The 19,431-nt window shown below is 40.6% G+C and overlaps 1 protein-coding gene across 2 annotated transcripts in view; it reads left to right on the top strand.

Annotated features, from left to right (window-relative positions):
* SLC10A7 (solute carrier family 10 member 7) overlaps positions 1-19,043 on the top strand; it is a 208,712-nt gene extending 189,669 nt beyond the window's left edge. For both annotated transcript variants that reach the window (XM_069492941.1, XM_069492940.1), the window contains 2 exons: positions 14,135-14,280; positions 16,493-19,043. In XM_069492941.1, coding sequence (XP_069349042.1) covers positions 14,135-14,280; positions 16,493-16,522 — 176 coding nt within the window. In that variant the 3' untranslated portion in view covers positions 16,523-19,043. The remainder of the gene's footprint in view (positions 1-14,134; positions 14,281-16,492) is intronic.
* The last annotated feature ends 388 nt before the right edge of the window (positions 19,044-19,431 follow it).

The raw sequence follows: 19,431 nt of genomic DNA, 5'->3' as shown, positions 1-19,431 counted from the left end.
TGAGGTAGTTACTTTAACCTCGTTTTGAGCAGCTGTGGAAGCTGCGTGGGATCAGGGTAAGATCATCCACTCACGTAGCTGGTAGGTGATACAGTCAGGATTTAAACCCAAGCCTCTAATTTCAAAGCCCACGTCCTTTCCATCACACCACCTAACCCTCTAGAAATAGCTAAGCGTGGCATGTTAGCTGTCTGCTGCTTACTGAGTCTGAGTGATGGAGCAGGGACGAGAGGAGCCGAGTGTTTCCATGCGTCAGCCTCATTGTTGCTGAGCTCTGCCTGCAGTTGTCACCCTGCAGCTCAATGGCAAGGAGGCAGGAAAGACCCCACACATTGTACAGGGGCACCTCCCACTATATACCAAATCCTTCTCACTATATGCTCCTTAATGATGGCTCCTAGTGTTAGAAGCTTTTAATTCCATAGTTCCTTATTTGTTTCAAACTAAGAGACATCCTATCATAGAAGTAGCACTAAAGAGATTAATTAATTTTACACATTAATAATTAATTCACGTGCCCTCAGTCATGTACACCCTGTGCTTCTGAAAGGGAAATTCCGAAGAAGTGAGGGGAACACATTCTGTTGTTCTGGGGCTTGTCCTTTCTGATGAGGCCTTTGCCACGTCCAGGACAGCCACGGCAGCCCGCTGTACCTCCTGTTCTGTGCGCTCGCTGTCAGTTTGGTATTATTACTATCAATATTTAGAAAGTTTGCCTCTAGCAGTACTAAAATGTGCATCACAAAGTAACACTGGTTTACTGTGTTTGAAGTGAAGAATCTTACCCAGGAGATCCCGTTCACTTGAAGTTTCTATCTCTCAATCTCAACTTGCAAACAAAGATCGGTGAAAAACAATTGTCCTTTCAGATTTGCATCTCTCCAATTATTTATTTAGTCATGTCTCTTCTTGGAAGTTCCCTTAATTGAATGAGACACCATAAACCAGGTTGTGTGTATCTAATGACAGCCAGCTCGGTCCTTCTTTACAGTAAAGAATAAATGAACCTGCAGCTGCAAAGCACGGCTGTCACACACACCCTCTACGTTCCCATTTACGGCCCATCCAAGCAACTTGAGCCAGAAATTAAAGTTAGCTGCCCACTTTTTTAAAGCTGTGGGGTACCCAGTAGGTTTTTGACAAGTTACCCTGGGGGCAGAAGAAAAATCAAAATTGGACACAACTCAAAAGATTCCTGGGCCCCAGGAAGCCAGCTGATTTGGAATGTCACCTGTACTGAAGCTGAGCACGTTAATGAAATTGTAGCCCTGACACCTCCCAGAACTGCCTTTGATGCAAGTTTGTTGTACAAGGTGCCAATGAAAAGATGCTTTTAAAAATCAATATACTTCATTCATTCATTCATCCAAATGTTTGTTTGGTAGCTACAATATGCCCCCCTCTGGGCTAGGCCCTAGGGGTACAACAGTAAACAAAACACAAAAAAGTTCTTGCCCTTGTCTAGCTTCCTTTCTAGTAGGGATAAGTAGACATTTAAATATACTGCACATCAGATGGTAGTAAGTGATGGAGAAAAATAAAACCATAAAGAAGAATAAGAAATGCAGGGTGGAGGTGGGAAGCTTTCAGGCTTAAAGGGCACATTGAATCAAAGACCTGAAGGAAAGACAGAGCAAGCGTGTGGATATTTAGGGGGAGGAGATTCCAAGCAGATGGAACAGTGTGCCTGGCATGTTAGAGGAAGGAGGAGCAGAATGAGTGAGGAGGACAGTTACAGGAGACACCATAAAGGTAATGGGGGGGGGGACAGTAATGTTGTGTTAGGCCTTACCAGCCATTGTAGGGACTACTCAGAGAGGGGAAGTCACTGGAGGGCTCTGAATGGACAATGGACAAGATCCCACTTGCACTTTGAAAGGCTCCCTGTGGATGCTCTGTTAAAGTGCCTGGGGCTGGGCAGCTGAGAGGGGGCAGCAGAGAGAAATAGGAAACCAGTAAGAAGCTTTGATCCAGACCAGAGTTTAGGGTGGTAATAGCAGTGGAAGAGGTGAGACGCATTGGATTTTGGATCTGTTTGGAACACTAAACTAATAGGAATTGCTGGCAACTTGGATACGTATGGATGAGAAAGAGGAATTAAAGATGTTTGGCCTGAGGGGCTGTAAGGATGGAGCGGCCATTCACTGGACTGGTGCCTGCAGAGGAACAGGTGCTGGCGGTTGCAGAGTGACGTGGGAGCAGATCCCGAGTTCAGTTCTAAGCATGTGAAGTTTGAGATGTTTTTTTGACATCCAGTGGAGTCCTCGTTCTGATCCAGGCTGAAGTTTTCAGCCTGTAGAGCTTATTTTAAACTATCAGACTGGATGAGAGTCTAAGGGATAGCATAGATAGGTGGAGGAGAAAAGAGCTCCGAGGACTGAGAACCTGAGACTCTCCAGAGGATGGAGAAGATACAGCATCATCGTGATAACAAAATCATAATAAAGTCTACATCAGCCAGACCTATAGACATCCAAACTGGCAAGCCCGTATTTCTCTCCTACTTTACAAGGTTGAAGTGAACATTCAGTGAGAAAGTAGATGTGGAGACACTTTGAAACATTAAAGGAAGGGACTGGCTGTTATTTGGCACCTATTATGTGCTAGGTACTGTATTGGGGACTTAACTTGCCTTATTGTCTCATATAGTCTTTACAATAGCCCTGCACAATAGATAACATTGATCTCATTGTTCAAACTAGAAAACCTATGCCTCTGCCACATACCTGGCCAATCCATCCATCACAGAACGTTCTGGCTCCACCTCATTACTAGGCATGGCTCTTTGACCCGGCTCACGTTAGAATCACCTGGGAGCTGTCCGGTAACAGTGATGCCAGGCCCCTCCCCCAGGCATGATAGGTTTTTAAAGCCACCAGGTGATTCTAATGTGCAGCTGAGGCTGAGAACCACTGCATTAGACTAGTTTACTGTATTTGTATATATTATGTTCTACTGTATTCTAAAAAAATGCAAGGCAAAATTATACCTACTCATTCGTCATTTGTTAACAAAATTGACCGTTTACTTGTACTGATTTGTGAAAACCAAAATTATCTGTGTCATCATTAGACATGTTAAGTATTCAGAGGAGAAAACTGAGATTAGAAAAACATCATTATTTCCAGAAATGACTTCCAGAATTTTCTTAATTTCTTCCTCTGCCTAGAAGTCTTCTAAATGAAGTCTGAACTGCCAAATTTGTATATTATTGAGAATAAATAAAAGTCAAGAGTAGGTTATCAGGACATGATCTAGGTAAGAAAAACCACAGAAACCTAAGTCAACCTTTTTCAGAGAGATGGATCTAAGGATAAACGTTTGACTTTCAATCCCCAAATCAAAACTGCCTTGTACTTATTTTTATGTCAGAAGACATCTCTTGTGAGATTTTTTTGTTCATCATAAACACAGTACCGTCAAGAAGAAAATTACTGCCAGAAGATGATTAGCAGGTCATGTTGACACCACAAAACAAAATGTATATTAAAAATAGTTATTGTGCATTTGGGTCACAGCTTACTCACATTTACCTTTTAACTAATATTTGGAAGTTCCACTGTCTAAAGATGAGATTATCAATGCAACATTTTAGGGAAAACTAAGTTTAGGTGGTGGAGGCAGTGGCACAATCAGTGGAAGCTCACATCACACCATCAGCTTCTCTGCATCAGACTTAAAAGGTTCAACTGTTTTTCTTCATTTATATAAAACTACATCTAAAAAATTCTGTAAAATTAGACAAGGCTTTCCAGAGTCATACAAGGCCAGTTTTGTGCTGGTGACCATGTTAAATATATTCTTATGACCCTGTGTTATTTTCATCGTATGAAATTCTCATTCTATTTTTGATGTTTTCACATCCTGTGAGTGTGAACATTAGACAGATTGTCTCTTTAGAAGACTAAACAACTCTTCATTCACAGCCTAGAAAAGGAAAAAAGTAATCTCACTACTTCCTGCCAACTGATCTCCATAAACATGGTGGCCCCTCCTGGAAGACACAGCCAGTATTTGAACGAAGGCTTTATGGCTCCGTTCTTTAATTCATTCTTGAATTCCCTGTTTGCTAATTACTCCTACAATGCTGTCAGACAGGTGAAGGTGTACCTAATCTTCTGAGGCAGAAACCTTCAATTGGTAGAGTTAAATGTTTCATTGTCAGCATCTGGTGAGTCGGCTCAGGCCATTCATTAAACATCTTTTCCAATCAGAACATACCTGTTTCAAAACAGAAATAACACCAGCTGCTCATTTTGGTCTTTTCTTGCATCTTTATTTGCTTAAAACTTTCAGCAAAGCAATAGGATTAAAACCCACATAACTGAAGGCTGAAATCCAATTTTTGATTTTCTAAATGTGCTGAAAATGGTCATAAACCTTAATGCAAAGCAAATAAAAGCCTGCCCAGGCCATGAGCACCCTTGTTGAAAGAGGTACCTCTCTTCCTTTCAGACCTTTCTTGTATAAATATGATTTTCCCTAGGTTTTCACCCTCCATTATTCTATCTTAATATTATCAAACATCCCTTTTCTAGGGTTCCTAAGTATTCTGACATATTGCCCTTTCAGGCATTTCAGACATAGAGAATGGCAAAGAGCAGTTTTTGGAGCCAGTCTGTCTGTAGTCACATCTTAGCTATGTTCCCTTGCTACCTGTGTGTGGCCTTGGCCAAATTTTTACTTATCTGCTGCCTCAGTTTCTTAATCTGAAAAGTGGGGATAATAATGGTAGCTTTACTCACACGAGGATGTGAGTAGTGGATGAGTTAATGTTTGTGCATTCTCCAAACAGTGCCTTGCACATAGTAAGCACTGTGTAGGTATTTGCTACAATCAGTATTCGGCCTTACCAACAGCAAATGAAGACTAAAAACATCCATAAACTCTAGATGTGGCTTCTGGAGTCCTGCGTGAGGTGTGATTGCTGTAAGACTAAAACATGAATACCGCTTTATTTTTTTAAAGATTTGATTGCTGGAAAGTTTGTTCCTTTCTCTTGATAATGGCCTTAGACATCTAGTTTACAACCTCATATGTGTTAATTTTCTTCTTCTTGGCCTAATTCTTTTTGGATAAAGGAATATTTTTGAATTCTGTTTTTTAAATATGAAAGAAGGCTAAGACTTTTAGGAAGTTTTATTAATAGTTAGCGTAGCTAAATAACTCCTGACTACACCGGAAAAGAAATCTGAGCTTCAAACCTTTTTCACTGTAGAGGAGAGGAGGGGCCAGGAGAACAATACTGAGGCTCAATGGAAAAGCAGTTCCTTGGTGGACACAGAGAGAATGTTTGGTTGCAGTTTGTGTAGCATGTTTGGCTGGCATCTCCTGTGTGGATTTTATCGTGTCATGTGCTACCTACAGAGATAACCATATGACACTTTTCAGGCTTCAGAGTTTGGAAATTAAAAGTCCATTTGCACATATCTGTTAACCTGGTACGAGATTGTCTTATTTTTCTGCCAGACCCCTAGCAAAGGGGGTTTGTCAGACACCCCAGAGCTGCTGCTACTGGCTTTGTGTTCAGCAGTTTGGAAATGCTAAATCTACACAGATTCCATGCACCCACCCCTGGGATGCTGAGAAAACCACTAGAGAGCTCTAATTCACATGTATCATTTAGCTGTATCTCATTTTAGATGATTCTTTGTATAAATAGGATGAAAATATTTTTTTCTTTGTCTTCTGTAAAGCAACGGTAGAGGCTCTGATGCTGTGGTGGGGTGATACCAAAGATAAAATGGCAGGAGTTTTCAGTAAAAGATGGAATGACACAAAAGAACAAGGAAGCGAGTGAAATAGAAATCATTGCAAGTGCAAGGCAGTGCAATCTGCATATTAAAATTGCTCAGAGAATTTGAGCAGAAGACGCATCATTTAGATGGGGGGCAAGGAGAGCAGGTCACATGATCTGTGACATCCTGTCCCCCTTCCTGGGGGGACTCTACAGAAAGTTGACTTGCCAGCCTTTGGAATGTCGCAGAATGGGTTTGGAAGAAGACCTAGAACAGCCAGGCTTACAACCAGAATGGAATTCTGGGGGCTGTGCAGACTAAACACTGCCTGGCCCGAAAAGCCACACTGTCAGCTAGCGTGGGGCAGTGCCCACCGATCTAGCAGGCAAGCCGTACCCTTCAACCTGGAAGCAGGTGGCCTTTCTTTTGACACCTCTCTAAAAAGGAGAGAAAAATTAGAATAACTAAACTCACTGAATCCATTCTGCCTAACAACTTTTTTCCTACAGTAGTGCAACATTTTCCCACTACCCTGTGCCATGATTTTGTTACTGGGTGGAATTTGCTCTTTGCTTAGCTTTGGCACGGTGTTCTCTGTCTTGTCTCCCTAGTAAATGAGCAAGAATGTAAGCTCCATGAGGGCAGGGGGTTTTGTTGATGCACCTACAGAAGTGTCTGGCACAAAATGGATAGATACTTACTATATACCAAACATTGCATATTATTTTACCTAGTCTTTATTTAAAAAAAAAAAAACCAAAAACTTATAAAGTAGGTACATTTTATAGATAGGAAAACTGAGGTTAGATAACTGGGCCCAATCAAAATCACGCAGGTGGTGGCTGGTTGACAGGGCTTTCAGACCTGGGACTCTCTGACTCCTGAGCCAGGCTGCTTAACTGCTACACTGTGCAGCCTCCTGTCGGCTCCTGGATATAATAAATGATAAATCCCTGCATGAAACAACAGCCATTAGTACTGAAAATTAGCTTGCTTTAGGATAATCCTAACTGAAAGCCTTTTCTAACCAAATCCCGAAACCATTGTTGTACCTTATCATGGCTTCATTTTGTGCTCTAGAAACTGTATAATTGCCCCTTTGTTTTGTAATTCGAGATAAATCAGTGCCAGTGAGTTTGACTTTCTGTGACCAGTCTGTCTCTGAAGAGCAAGTCTGAAGAGAAAGCCGTGTGTGGTGGGTATGGGGCACAGAGATTGGCGTTAGTGGTGTCTGAATGGAGTGGCTGTCCTCCTCAGACAGCAACTGCCTTCCTGGGTTACATTGTGCCTGAGGAGACCGTCCATACCCATGAATTTCAAAGGCTAACATGAGCTTTTCTGAAAGATTCACTAAGGAGGAAGAGAGAGAATTCAAATAACAACTTCAGGACATTTGGATGGCAAACTTATGGATGTTTCTAACTAAGAACAAACTAAACAAAAGTGGGAAATCACCATGACAACTGAAGAGAGAAGCAACTGGATTCCAGGTTTGCCAGCAGCTCTCTCCAGAACTCAGTGAAAAGTCTGAGAAAGCATTTAAATGGAAAACAAGTCATGTGAATTCAGGCGAATGAATCTTTGAAAGACAGGAAATGATCCAGGTGATTGGAGTATACTATCTCTTAGCTAAGTGGGAAAGCGAATGTGATATTAGACTTTAAAAGACACAAAGGTGTTTTTCAATACATTTTCTCTCTTACTCCATACTTCAAGACTCATTTCAAAGTTTGTATTCCTTGGTTCGTCCAGTTTCTTTCCTTCCTGCCATATGGAATATATTTTTGCCTATGAAGTGTAACCGTCTCCCAGAGGGTATATAAATGCATCCTCTTTAAAGTCTAGTGAAGCAACTAGTATTTGTTCTAAATCCTATCTTTTTCAATACAGGAAACATTAGCACCTATTTTTACTTCAATAATCAATCATTTATGTATTGAGTGCCAGCCTTTGCATAAACATTGCAGGAGATTAAAAGAAAAATATAATACTTTGTGTTTAGGGGAAACCAAAACCTACACAAAGAAAATAAGGACAACATAATTAAATGCTAAATTGTATTGTACAACTAGGAAGTGTGCCTTCATTCTTCAAAAGACAGAAATGAGTAGGGAGGCCACCTTCATGGTGGAGGAAAATAGAAAACAGCCTTGGTGAACCCATCAGATTCAGGTACATGGTGAGAAAGGACAAGATCCAGGTGGGCCTCAGGTTTTACAAAAATAAGAAAGTGCTAGGCCTGAGCCAGTGACAGCAATTGGCAAGGGGCAGTTTGGTTTAATGGCATTAACCTAGCTTAGTGATTAAAAGTACATACACTGGAGTCCAATTCTGCCTCTACCACCTACCAGATGTGGGACGTTAAGCAAGTTACTTAACTGCCCTAAACCTCAGTGTCCTCAGCGTTAAATGGGCAAATTGCCACCTACTCATAGGGCTGTTGTAAGGATTAAATGAGATAATGCAGGCCAAGTGCTTAGCCTGCAGTAGCACATACAGAGTGGTGGTAGTAATTATTTTTTACCGAACTTAAATAGGTCAAGGATTTGATGAATGGGCACTGGAAAGTCATTGCAGTTCTTGAGCAGGGTATCGGCTTTAATTAATGTGGGTTTGGGAAAGATTAATCTGGCTGTGGTTTGTAGGATTGATGAGGGGAAGAGTGTGAAGACAGGGAGTGATGTCAGGAGGCTGAAAGCGTAACCTTGGCTTCATGTTATAAGAAACTGAATTAGGAAGATGGCAGTCAAAACCGAGGGGGAAAGGGAATGGTAAATGAGGAAGAATCTACAGAATTTGGTGACTTGATCTAGCTGTAGAGAGACAAATGGGATTTGTCAGAGATGATCCCAAGCCTTGAGTTATAGAAAGTGGGTAAGCTAGTGACGGTCGGGGCTGCTGGGACCACGAGGGCTGGCACTCAGCCACCAGACCGTGGGAAGCTGACGGGGTCCAGGCAAGAGCTACAGAAAGCAGCACCCACGAGTGCAAGGACCTTGTCTGGGTTATTCTCCAGCCACCTAGAACAGAAACTCACATATAGCAGAGGCCCGAAAAGTATTTTTGAATGAATGGTGGGAACACTGTGCTCCTGCACAAGGAAGTAAACTCCGACCAATGATGTAAAGTAGATGGTTTTATACTGCGAACAACAGAGCAGCCTTCAGTGGAAGTTAAATAGAAGTCCATATTTAATCGAAGAAGAAAAATGTCTGTTTCTTAAAAAAAAAAAATGAGAAAAATAAGAAACTGTTCGTCCAATAGATGTAGTAATTATTGAAACTTGAACACTGATACAAAGGGAATTTTTTAATTCAGAGAACATAAAATAAACATATTTAAAATAGGGGGAAAAACTCGTTCTTGTACATATTGTTTTATCCTTTCCATCCTGGGTATAGGATAAAAGAAAACCCTTACTTGCTTGTTAGAAGAAGAAAGCTCTTACTTGAAGTTCCTACTTGGCAGATGTCAGTTGAAAGCTCTGCTTAAGGAATGTGCTGCAGTGTCAAACTCTGTTGGATAATTTTAGACAAATGTGTCATGTGTGACATGGAAATATGGCATGCTGTACATTAGTGATTTCCCAAGTGTTTGGATCAGGTAGTAATGTGCTGAGAAAGTGCTCTTTATCTATCCACACAGTGTACTTGTAGAGCAATGGGGAAATGCTTTTGGTGGAAATTACTTTAGTCAGAAAAAGAATCCATTTACAATATGCGCCTTCTAACATCTTTCAGACAATGCATTGTATTAAAGAGGCATTTTTTGATTAATGTTTTATAAACATTTTTCAGCATGACAGCTTAAAGTCCCTGTAAAATTGTAAATGCGTGCATAGTGTTCACTTCCATAAAGTCAAATGCCATCTCATAAAGTCTAGTTGAATCCTGTCAACCATGGTGACACAGAATCAGTACCTGGGAGCATTAAAATTAATTTGCTTCATTTATATTACTGCAGTGATAGCAAGATGAAAAGAGTCCTATATTTAAATCTTACTTTAAAAAGAAAACTCTTTCTAGTAAGTTTGTTTGGGTTTTTAAATTATTACTATTTTTTTCCTAATTAAAGAACGTAGTAAAAATGGAGTGATAGTCTGCACGGTAACTTTATGATGGAATGTGGAAAAATACGAATTCATTCATTCAACACACTCCTTTTGAGCACTTACCGTCTGCTCAAAGATGAAGGGGAAACAGTCACCGACCCTAAGAGGCTTAGAGCTTGGTGGGGGAAACACACAAGAGTCAATGCTCAGGGAGCGAAGGTGAGGCTGGAATGCCCTGGCACAGGTCAGTATGGAGTAGAGAGGATCTGAAGGACAGCCTCGGGACTTTGGGGACAGCTCCCCAGAGGAGGCAGCCTAGGAACTGACAGGTGAAGCATACCAAGGAGTTGAGCAGATCAGGAAGTGGAAGGTGGGCGTTCCAGGCAGAAGGAGGTCAAGTGCGAAGGCCTAGACAGAGCGCGACGCATGGGCACGGAGGGGTGGGAGGAGCCACAAGGTGCCTGTTGTGGCTGGAGCACGGAGGTCCAAGGGCAGAGGAGTGATGAGATTTAGAGGGAGGAAGAGCATAAGCTGGGGGCCAAGTCATGAAGTCCTCATATGCCACACTTAGGAGTCTATCCCGTGTGATAAACTTCTGCAGGATTTGACATGATCACATTTGCACTTTAGAATGTTCACTCCGGTCACAGAATGGAAAATGGCTTGAACAGGACAAGCGTGAAGCCAGAGAGACCATGCGGGAAGTGTGACTGAGAGCTGACGGTGCCCTGGAGGATGGGGATGGGAATGGGGGTGTGAGCGGTCCCCCTTGTGCCCAGGAAGTTACGTAAAGGCAGTGTCCCCTCATGTACTGCCTCCGGGCATGCCTCACCCTTCGCAGAGTGGTTGATCAGTTCCAGGAGTGCTGATTGAAAGACTGAGTGGCTGGTGAAGTGAATTATTATGGAGTGAGGAAGACCAAAGAAAGAGTGGTGCATTACATAGGCTTCCAGAATAAGAGGTACAGCTGATTTTCTCTGACTACTTGAAGAGCAAATTTTGCCAAATTCATGCCCAGGTGACAGAAATCACAGTACGGTGAGTGCAGTGGCTTTTAAGCAGGTTTCCAACTTCTCTCTATTGAGTTTCCAGCTGTCATCCAGATAGTGCCGAATGGCACAGATGCCCTAGAACAGAGACGGTAAACTCCCCGCTCCCACGTGGTTACCGCCATAGCGTGGAACACAGCACTGGAACACGGAGGAGTTAACTCTCATCTGCTTATCCCAACTTCTGTTTCCACTCTGACCTTGGAGAAAATGAAAATGCACGGAGTGGAAGCTCTGCTGGGATTGCAGGGAGGGAAGGTGGGGAAGAGGGCGAAAGAAAGCAGGAAAAAAGAAAGGCTGCCATAACTGGGAGATTGTTAAGAAAGTCTGATAACTGAAAGGGAAAGTAGGTCATTGAATGATTGAAAAGTGAGGTAGATTTTAAGTCCAAGGGAATATAGGAGTTCCCCAAACAAATAACATGTGACTTGAGTCTCTGGAGTCCTCTTCTCCTGCTGAGTGATTGCTTTGTGCACCCCCCATGTGAGGGTGACACACGGTGGACACATGAAGGGGTCTCGGGTCTTGACCTTAATGACTACCAAGAAGGTATTGCAGGTACATAAGATGGCAGGGAGAAATTCCTATTTAATTTGACAAATGTTTGCAGCAGCTGCAAGTCATTGTGAATCCCCTCCCTTTTTCAAGTAAGGCGAATGACTGTCATAAAAGGCAAAGTGAGAAAAGGGCTGGTGCTGTGGCTCCGAGGGGCACGATGAGTTATGGGCTGGAGCAAAAAACTACCCCTGCCCGGTGAAGGTGCTATTGCCAGCAGGAAGCCCAAGCACCTGGAAAGAAATTCCTCCTCCTTCTCCAGCCTCCCTCTAGTGCCCCTGTTGGCAGAACCTTGGAGGGAGACGCTGACCAGGAGGGCTGATGTGTGCAGAGTCCCGCCCCCTCTGGAGAGCAGCGCACGGAGGGGCGTGTCTGAATATGAGAGCTAAGAACTGCAGAACCAGCACAGGCCAGAAGAGAGCTTCCTACCACTTGCTGTTAGGGTCCAAAGAAGGTAGAGGTCACTTGTACGCCAGAAACTTCTTGAGGGTCAAGACTTGGCTATGTCTTTGAATCCGTGGCTCCTTTGCCACTATTGTGGTAGCCCTAGCTGTCACTTAGCTTTTCACCCACCGGAAATCACAGGGGACATCCTGGTGTGGGGAGCGGGGGCAGGGGGGAGGTTGACGAGGTCTGCTGCCCTGGAAGTGCTTCAAAGGAAATGAATTCCAAAAGAACAGCTGGACTAAAAAGCTTTTTACAGGCCAGACCCCGTTCTTCTCTGGAGCTGCAGTGCCCGTAGCATCTTGAACTGACCTTACCTGATACAGAGTACCGGAAATTCAGGTGTCCTGAGTGGCAGATTGTAGTCTACTGTTGGGGAAAGTTTCCTGACCACTAGATGGTTCAGTTTCCTCACTGGTAAAATGGTGAAAAGGATAGTTTTCATCATCCTTACAGGGTTATTGTGAGGCGTATTTCACTTCCTATGGGAAAGCATTTGACAGATCAGGCCACATAGTAAGCACTCGGGACATACCTTTGGCATTGGTACTGCCGCTATCTTTGTGTACCTACTTTGTCACAGTGAGTTTGTGATGTTGCTTACATTTAGACATCTTGCATATTTTGCAATCGACTTTTCGTTTACTTATTGTGACATCAGCACCTGGGACTGTCTGTATGGCTCTGGCTTCCCTTCTGAGCCCACATGAGCTTGCTGAAGAATGACACAGAGCCCAGATTCTTAGCCAAGAAGGGATAGCTCAGGTGACTTAACCCAGCAGCCATAGTCCTTGAATTTTGGGTCAGAAAGTCCCACTTTGGTCACTTTTAGAGACAAAATATCTTCATACTTCTATCACTCCCTTTAGCCTCACTTTTACTCCCTTCCGTCCCCCAGTTTCTCAGCATCATCCCTGTGGGCCAAGGCATGGATAACCTTTCTTTGAAACAGGAGGAGTTGTGGCAGGTCTTAAAATTTTCTCATTGGAGTAACTTTCCAAAACTATAGAATCAGATGCTGCTTTTCAAGAACAAGTAAAGTTTTAAAGGTTATTATTTAAAAAAAAAAAAAAAGAAAGAAAGCTATTTTGGTTTTTTTATATTAGTGTGAAGACAGAAACTGCAAAAATCTAAACGTGTACTCTGGAAGCTCTAAGAGAGACTTGATGTTTGGGAAGGGTTAAGTGTTTTCAGTTTATGGCAATGATATGTGAGGCTGTGAAAAAGAAATCAGCCATGAAATACATTTTTGAATAAAGGTTTGAAATTTATTAGAAGGTAAAAATAATTGAAAAAGCCAAGCCTTCCCTGTTGTGTTACAATAAAAAGTTATTTATGCGCCATCATTGTGCATGTTTAGGAGCTCAGGTCCTTTATAGAGGCCGTTCTCAGAGAAACAAGAAGAAAGCTAAGCTATTAAAGCTATTCATTTGAAAAAGCTGATATATGTACAGAGCAATTCCGAAGACCATGGCTGTATTAAACAATCAGTAATAATAGTTAAACTGCTAGTATCTGAATTTTGTTAGTTATAGAAGCTCAAAAGGTATGCTCTGTAGGCAGCCACTTACAAAACATACACACCCTGCCCTTGGTATAAGAGAATGGTAGACTCACAAAGTAGTATTCATACATTTGAGTTCCAATAAGACATTGACTGTGAGGGTTAAACATTTAGCCGTAACTTTACAATTCATCTGCCGTATACAAAATTGCATGAGCCTTGTTTGGTGATTGTAAAGCACTTTGAGATCTCTGGCCAAAAGAGAACATGCAAAGCCTTTATCAATATTCAGTGGATTAAGTACCCTCCTGCTTGGAACAGCATATACCATATATTATCTGACCATATCCTTTCAACTCTCAAAAGTAAGTGCTGAGGCTTTGAACTGGTGCCAGGCAGACCTCCCTAAAGACCAACAGCCTATTTCTCTACTAAGCAAGAGAAGATCTATTTTTAACCTCTCTCTCACTAATATTTTTCAACCTTCTTAAGCCAATTTTGTCACATGCAATCTTCTCTCCTTTCCTTGTTAGACAGGCTGCTAATCCGCAGTGAGAGTTATTGGTACCCTTGAATACAGACCGCCTTTTCATTTTAATCTGTTCTAGTTAGAGCTTAGAGCTTTATATAGTGAAAGGAAGATTTGGTGAGTTCTTTCCACTTCAGTTCTGTGAATACACATAGGGAAATATGGTAATAAGCTATTCTGAAGTTCTGATTTTAATGGAGTGTGTCTTTAATTGGATGACAGACTGAATTTGCATCTAGGTTTTTCGTCTTCTTTGTTCATCAGGAATTCCAATGCTGAAGATAGTGTTCGCAGGCCATGAACATCTCTCTTTGATATCCGTACCCTTGCTTATCTACCACCCAGCTCAGATCCTTCTGGGGAGTGTGTTGGTGCCAACAATTAAGTCTTGGATGGTGTCAAGGCAGAAGGTGAGACTCTGGAAGGATCTTATTTGGATCCAAATTAGACTGAAATGCTATTCCTGAACCTGAACTGTTCATATGCTTTAGCTTTTGCTAGCATATCCACATTCTCAAGTACATATTTTCTTAAGTAAATATCATAATAGTGGTGCATTGATCCATTTCAATTTGAACAGGAGAGTTAAGGGTTAAAGGTTTTAAACTGTTATAAATGACAATTATACTTTAAATGCAGTTTTATAAAGCTCTTTTTAATTCACTCATATTGAAGGGCATATTGCATAGGGTAAAGGTTCAGTAAATATACTCAAAATATGTGCACACTCCACTCTGGTGCACATCACCTCTGTCCCTCCCAGTCTTTCATCTGTGTCCTGACTTCACATGCCTTTCTAAATGCAACAGTACCTGGTGTTATCTAGAATACCTAATTTATTTTTAATTTTCCAGACATAAAATAAGTTCTTTATATGGCAAAACTGTGTTCGGGCATTAAAAAATAAAATTCAAGTAGCAAAGGAGCCCACACAATGTTAATTTCACCAAACTTAGAGTCTTGTTACATATTAGGTATTTGTCCATTTGATTTCCTAAATTATCAACCAAAATAAACTGGGTGTTTTCCAAGAAGTTTAGACAATGCATAGAACATGGTATCGCTGATAGAGCTGGCTCCTTCCTGGTGGGTTAGAACCGCCAGGACTTATTGTTGCCTGTACATGAGGCAGCAGCTATTATCAGGAGATGTGTGGGAAGAAGAGACATCCAATGACAAAGTGCCCTGTGTCATGTCCTTAATATCCTGAAAATGGAATGGCCACAGTCCCACCTACTGAGCTCTGCTAAGCACCTACCATCCTTTAACTGATTCAGGGGATGGATCTGAGGCCAGCCCGCCGGGCACAGAGCTCAGGCTGCCGGCCCTACCACGCTCTCACCACGTGACCTTGGCATACTTTACTTCTCCGTATCTCAGTTTCTGCCACTATGAGACTAATGATAAGATGTACACTCTCAGTGTTGTAGAGGATTACTGGCAGGTGTTTGATGAAAGCTAGCTGCTATAATTATTGTCATCGTCATTGTCTACAATGATGTTCATTGCAAGCTCTGCTGTGCCCATTTTCCAGGTGAGGAAACAGGCCCAGGGAGTTAGGCAGCTAGCCCAAGGTAATGTGGTTATTTCAGTCAGTGCTGGAGTTTGGACTTGAATCCTGGTCTATTTGGCCCCCAGGATCCTTCCTCGACACCACAATGACACTCCAGATAGAAATATATATTATATCATCACTTTTAGAAGGCTGGCCCTAGGCCCCCAGGGCCCTCCTACCTGAGAAGTTTAGCCCATCCAACATGTTCACTAATTCAGTTACTTAACAAAATGTTAAATTTTGTTACATAAAATCCATTCGATACTGGGGACCACTCCAGGCTCTGAGCCTCCTACTCAGAGTTGGTAGAGAAGCAGTTTAGTACCTTTTTCTTTCTTTTGCTATTTATCCCCTTTGAAAACTTCCACTTATATTTATGCTTATGTTTACTCATATGTGTGTGCATTGTCAGAATTTGTACATATAAATTTTGACAAACAATGAAGAAAATTATTTGAAAATCCTAATACTCTTATCAGTAATAAGCAGTCATAGTGAACAACAAATTAATCATAGTAAATTTTTCTTCTAAATGTTTAGAAGCTCTGGGATTTGTTCTGCAGAGTAACAGAAGCATTTCCAAAAGGGAGAGTAAATTGGACAATGTTGTTCATTTTTCCTTTGCAAAGAAACCACTCCAAACCTATGGAGCCACTGGCTAATTTAGAATAATCAGTGGCTAATTTAGAATAACCCAGAAAAGCCCAGAATTTATCCATTGATTTTGACCACTAAAAGAAATACAAAAAGTCCGGCCTTGGGGTATCCGTGAACACCTCCTCTACTTAATCAGCGAACACTACTGATGAAGACCCAAGGCACCATCCACACAGGAGATCTGTGTGAGTAGCCAGCCAGGCCAGGGCAGATGACAAAGTGTGCTGGCCAGCAAGATGGGCTGGTAAATCTGTTTGTGTCCAAAAGTTTGAATTATCGATTATAGAATGCCATCTGGGCGGGCCGCCTCTTCCTTCTAGTAGCATAAATTATTGGGTGTTAATTGATACTTTCACTTTGCTCATAGATACTGTCCAACTCTGAACAACATGTTTTCTCTTTTCTTGCAGGGAGTGAAGTTGACGAGGCCAACAGTATAACAGGAGGCGCACTTTCTGTAGTGGTGTATATATGTACAGGATTGTACAGGCAAACCATTCTGAAGACTTGTACTTGTGAATGTTGCTTCGATGAATATTTTATTTTTTTACACAAAAATATGATATACCTGCTTAAGTGCCTTAAAATGTATTTGACAAGAGCGTTATTTCCAAAACATCCTTTGTTGGTTGCTGCCAGGGGTGGTATAATATTTTGGAGTTAATTTTTTTTTTCCTAATGCAGGAAACAGTCATAGTAAGTGACAAAAAGCAAACGTGCTTTCCCTGCACCACCTTTTGTGCAATACTATAATAGTTACTGTAATGTTTGAAATGAGGTCACACCATCAGGAAAATGCCCTTCTGATGACAGTGAACATTTCCAAAGTCTTATCCATGCACACTTTGATTTACTGTGTGATTCTTTTTTTCCTACAACTGTGACATGCCTCTTTCTTATCAACTCAGCAGGGGTCATAGAGCGAATAGATGCTAAAAAGAGTAAGTTCTCTGCATTCCTTGACATCATTTTTTAAGGCATTCTTTCAAATAGTTTCCACACAGAAATTCCTCATTCCCATTATAAGAGATTGTGATGCTATATGGCTTAAATATATTATAAGCTGCTTCAAAGAAAAAGCCCGATATTTGAATTATGAGTGAATTATGTGAAGTTTTCAAGTTAGATTATATAACTTGATTTTCAGGGTCCTTAAATTATATCTTAATATGATTTTCCTCTTCTATAATTTTTTCTTACCTGTTTTCCAATACACTTGAACACTTGTAACAGCCAAATACGAGACACAAAAATGTTACAATCAGTTTGAAAGCAGCAACAATTAATGATGGATTATATTCACATTCCACAACTGAGACCAATTTTTTTTTCCTATTACACAGATGTGCTGAGCACTTTCTGAATTGCCCCTTTTAGCCAGAAACAGCCTATTACATCCTGGAATTAAGCACACTCAAGGCATTTGAGACAATTAATTAATGAGAATTTCCTTGGCAGATCTGACAAATGTTTGCAACATTTTTTAAAAAGTTAAACCATATTGCTCTTATGAATAAATGAAAATATAAAGGTCGTAGATGCAAACAAATGTTACATATACACGTTCTGTCTAGCCAGATGGAAAGAAAATGCAACAGCATTCATTAACCAAAATAACAAGTAAAATTAGTTCCCAATTGGGTACCAGCTTTCAAAGGAGTATCCAATAATTGCTTCTACTGTGGCTGCAAGAACTTTAACTGGACCCAAATAGAGAATAAAGGAAGACACAGAACTAAGGGAACACTTTCTCTATTTCCTGCACACCATCCTGACATATCCTCTCTACACGTCCTCTCTTGATTTGACAGACAGTATTGGCATCCTGGTCTCACTGAGGCCACGCAATATCCTCCGCAGCTGTTTTTGCTATGTTGTGCCCACAACAACAAAAAATCATTCCTTAGAAACTTACCATGTTTATCAGTACTGTAAGTTTATATTATTGTTAATACCAGGTCTCATCTTTTGTCCATGTCATTGAACCTCAGAAATTTCGCAAGTTATTCTCAGTGTAAATTTTAAGGCTAGTACCAGACCCTACAAAAATCTATGCTAAACAGGCTGTAGTATACACAGTTATCGAGAATTTCACTTTTGTCTAAAACTGCAGTAATTTTGCGTGCTATTTTTGATGCATATAGAAAACACAAAAAGGCTTTCATGTTTTGTTTCTACAAGCTTCTTTGGATTTTATAGTAAGTGAAAATGTCTGCCTATCATCTGTCTCTCTGAGCTATCATAAAAATCTTTCTTCCTAGTATTAGAATACTGATTCTCCCCAACTTATCTACCTCTATTGTCTAACACCTATAGTAGGTGTGATTATGGGATAAAATTCAACTGAAAATGCTATGATAACATTTGATCTTTTGCTTTAAAAAATGTTTTGTTTTCAAATAATCTTTACATAGTGAACTTTGGTGGCTTTAGTGACATGTTTGTGCCTATTTCTTTTTTTACACAAATGCTGTGGCATATTTTTTCATAAAGAACAAAAAATAAAATCAAAATTTATTTTTAATTCATGCTTATTGGGATTTAATTATTCAGAGCTTAAAATATTTTGTTATGTTTATACACTGTCAAGCTGTCTGTTTTATGCATTTGTTTTGTCTAAGTGTATTTATGAAAGAAATATATTAGATTTTGTTTACTCACTTTTCCACCTGGCTTTTTTTTAATGGTTGTTATGAAATTGGATTTTTTTAATAGATAATAATATTGATCTTTTCATGTGTTTTTTTTCTAGGTTCTAAAATTTTTTGTGGGTTTTTAAAAATATTTCTTCCCTATTCTGTTTAAAAGTAACACACCTCTGGCTAATGTTCAGTGTTTGTTTATGCTAAATACCAAATTTTTTTCAAAAGGTTTGGTTAAGTAATGAAGTGGATTATTTATGATGAATGGAAGATGAAAATAATTCTATAATTAAACAAAGAAATGTTTCAGAAATCACAAGCAAAGCTGTGGCTTCTTTTTAACCTGATTTCAGATGCACTCATAATGCCTTCCGAGTGTCTCTAAATTTCTCTTGATTCATTTTAGCACTGTTATATCATTTATGGTTAAACAGATGTAAATTTCATAGTCTCCACAGGTATTCATATCAGTACCTCCACCACACCATGGTGTTAAAATCCAGAAGTAGCCCTTGCTTTGAATTAGACATATATTTTTCTCTGCATCAGGGTTGAGGATCAAAAAAGAAACGTGCAACAAATGGAAGGGACAAAATATAGGTGATCTGAATTTTGCCTACCTTGATCATATTTTTGAGGAACATCAAAGATGAAACCGTAGAATGACTTTCCCAAATCCGGTGTTTGTTTGATGAGCAAGTTACGTT

The sequence above is a fragment of the Eulemur rufifrons genome, chromosome 18, assembly GCF_041146395.1.
Source record: "Eulemur rufifrons isolate Redbay chromosome 18, OSU_ERuf_1, whole genome shotgun sequence".
NCBI classification, from domain to species: Eukaryota; Metazoa; Chordata; class Mammalia; order Primates; family Lemuridae; genus Eulemur; species Eulemur rufifrons.
The sequence above is the reverse complement of the archived record's forward strand: the minus strand, read 5'-3'. Positions and strand labels throughout refer to the sequence as shown.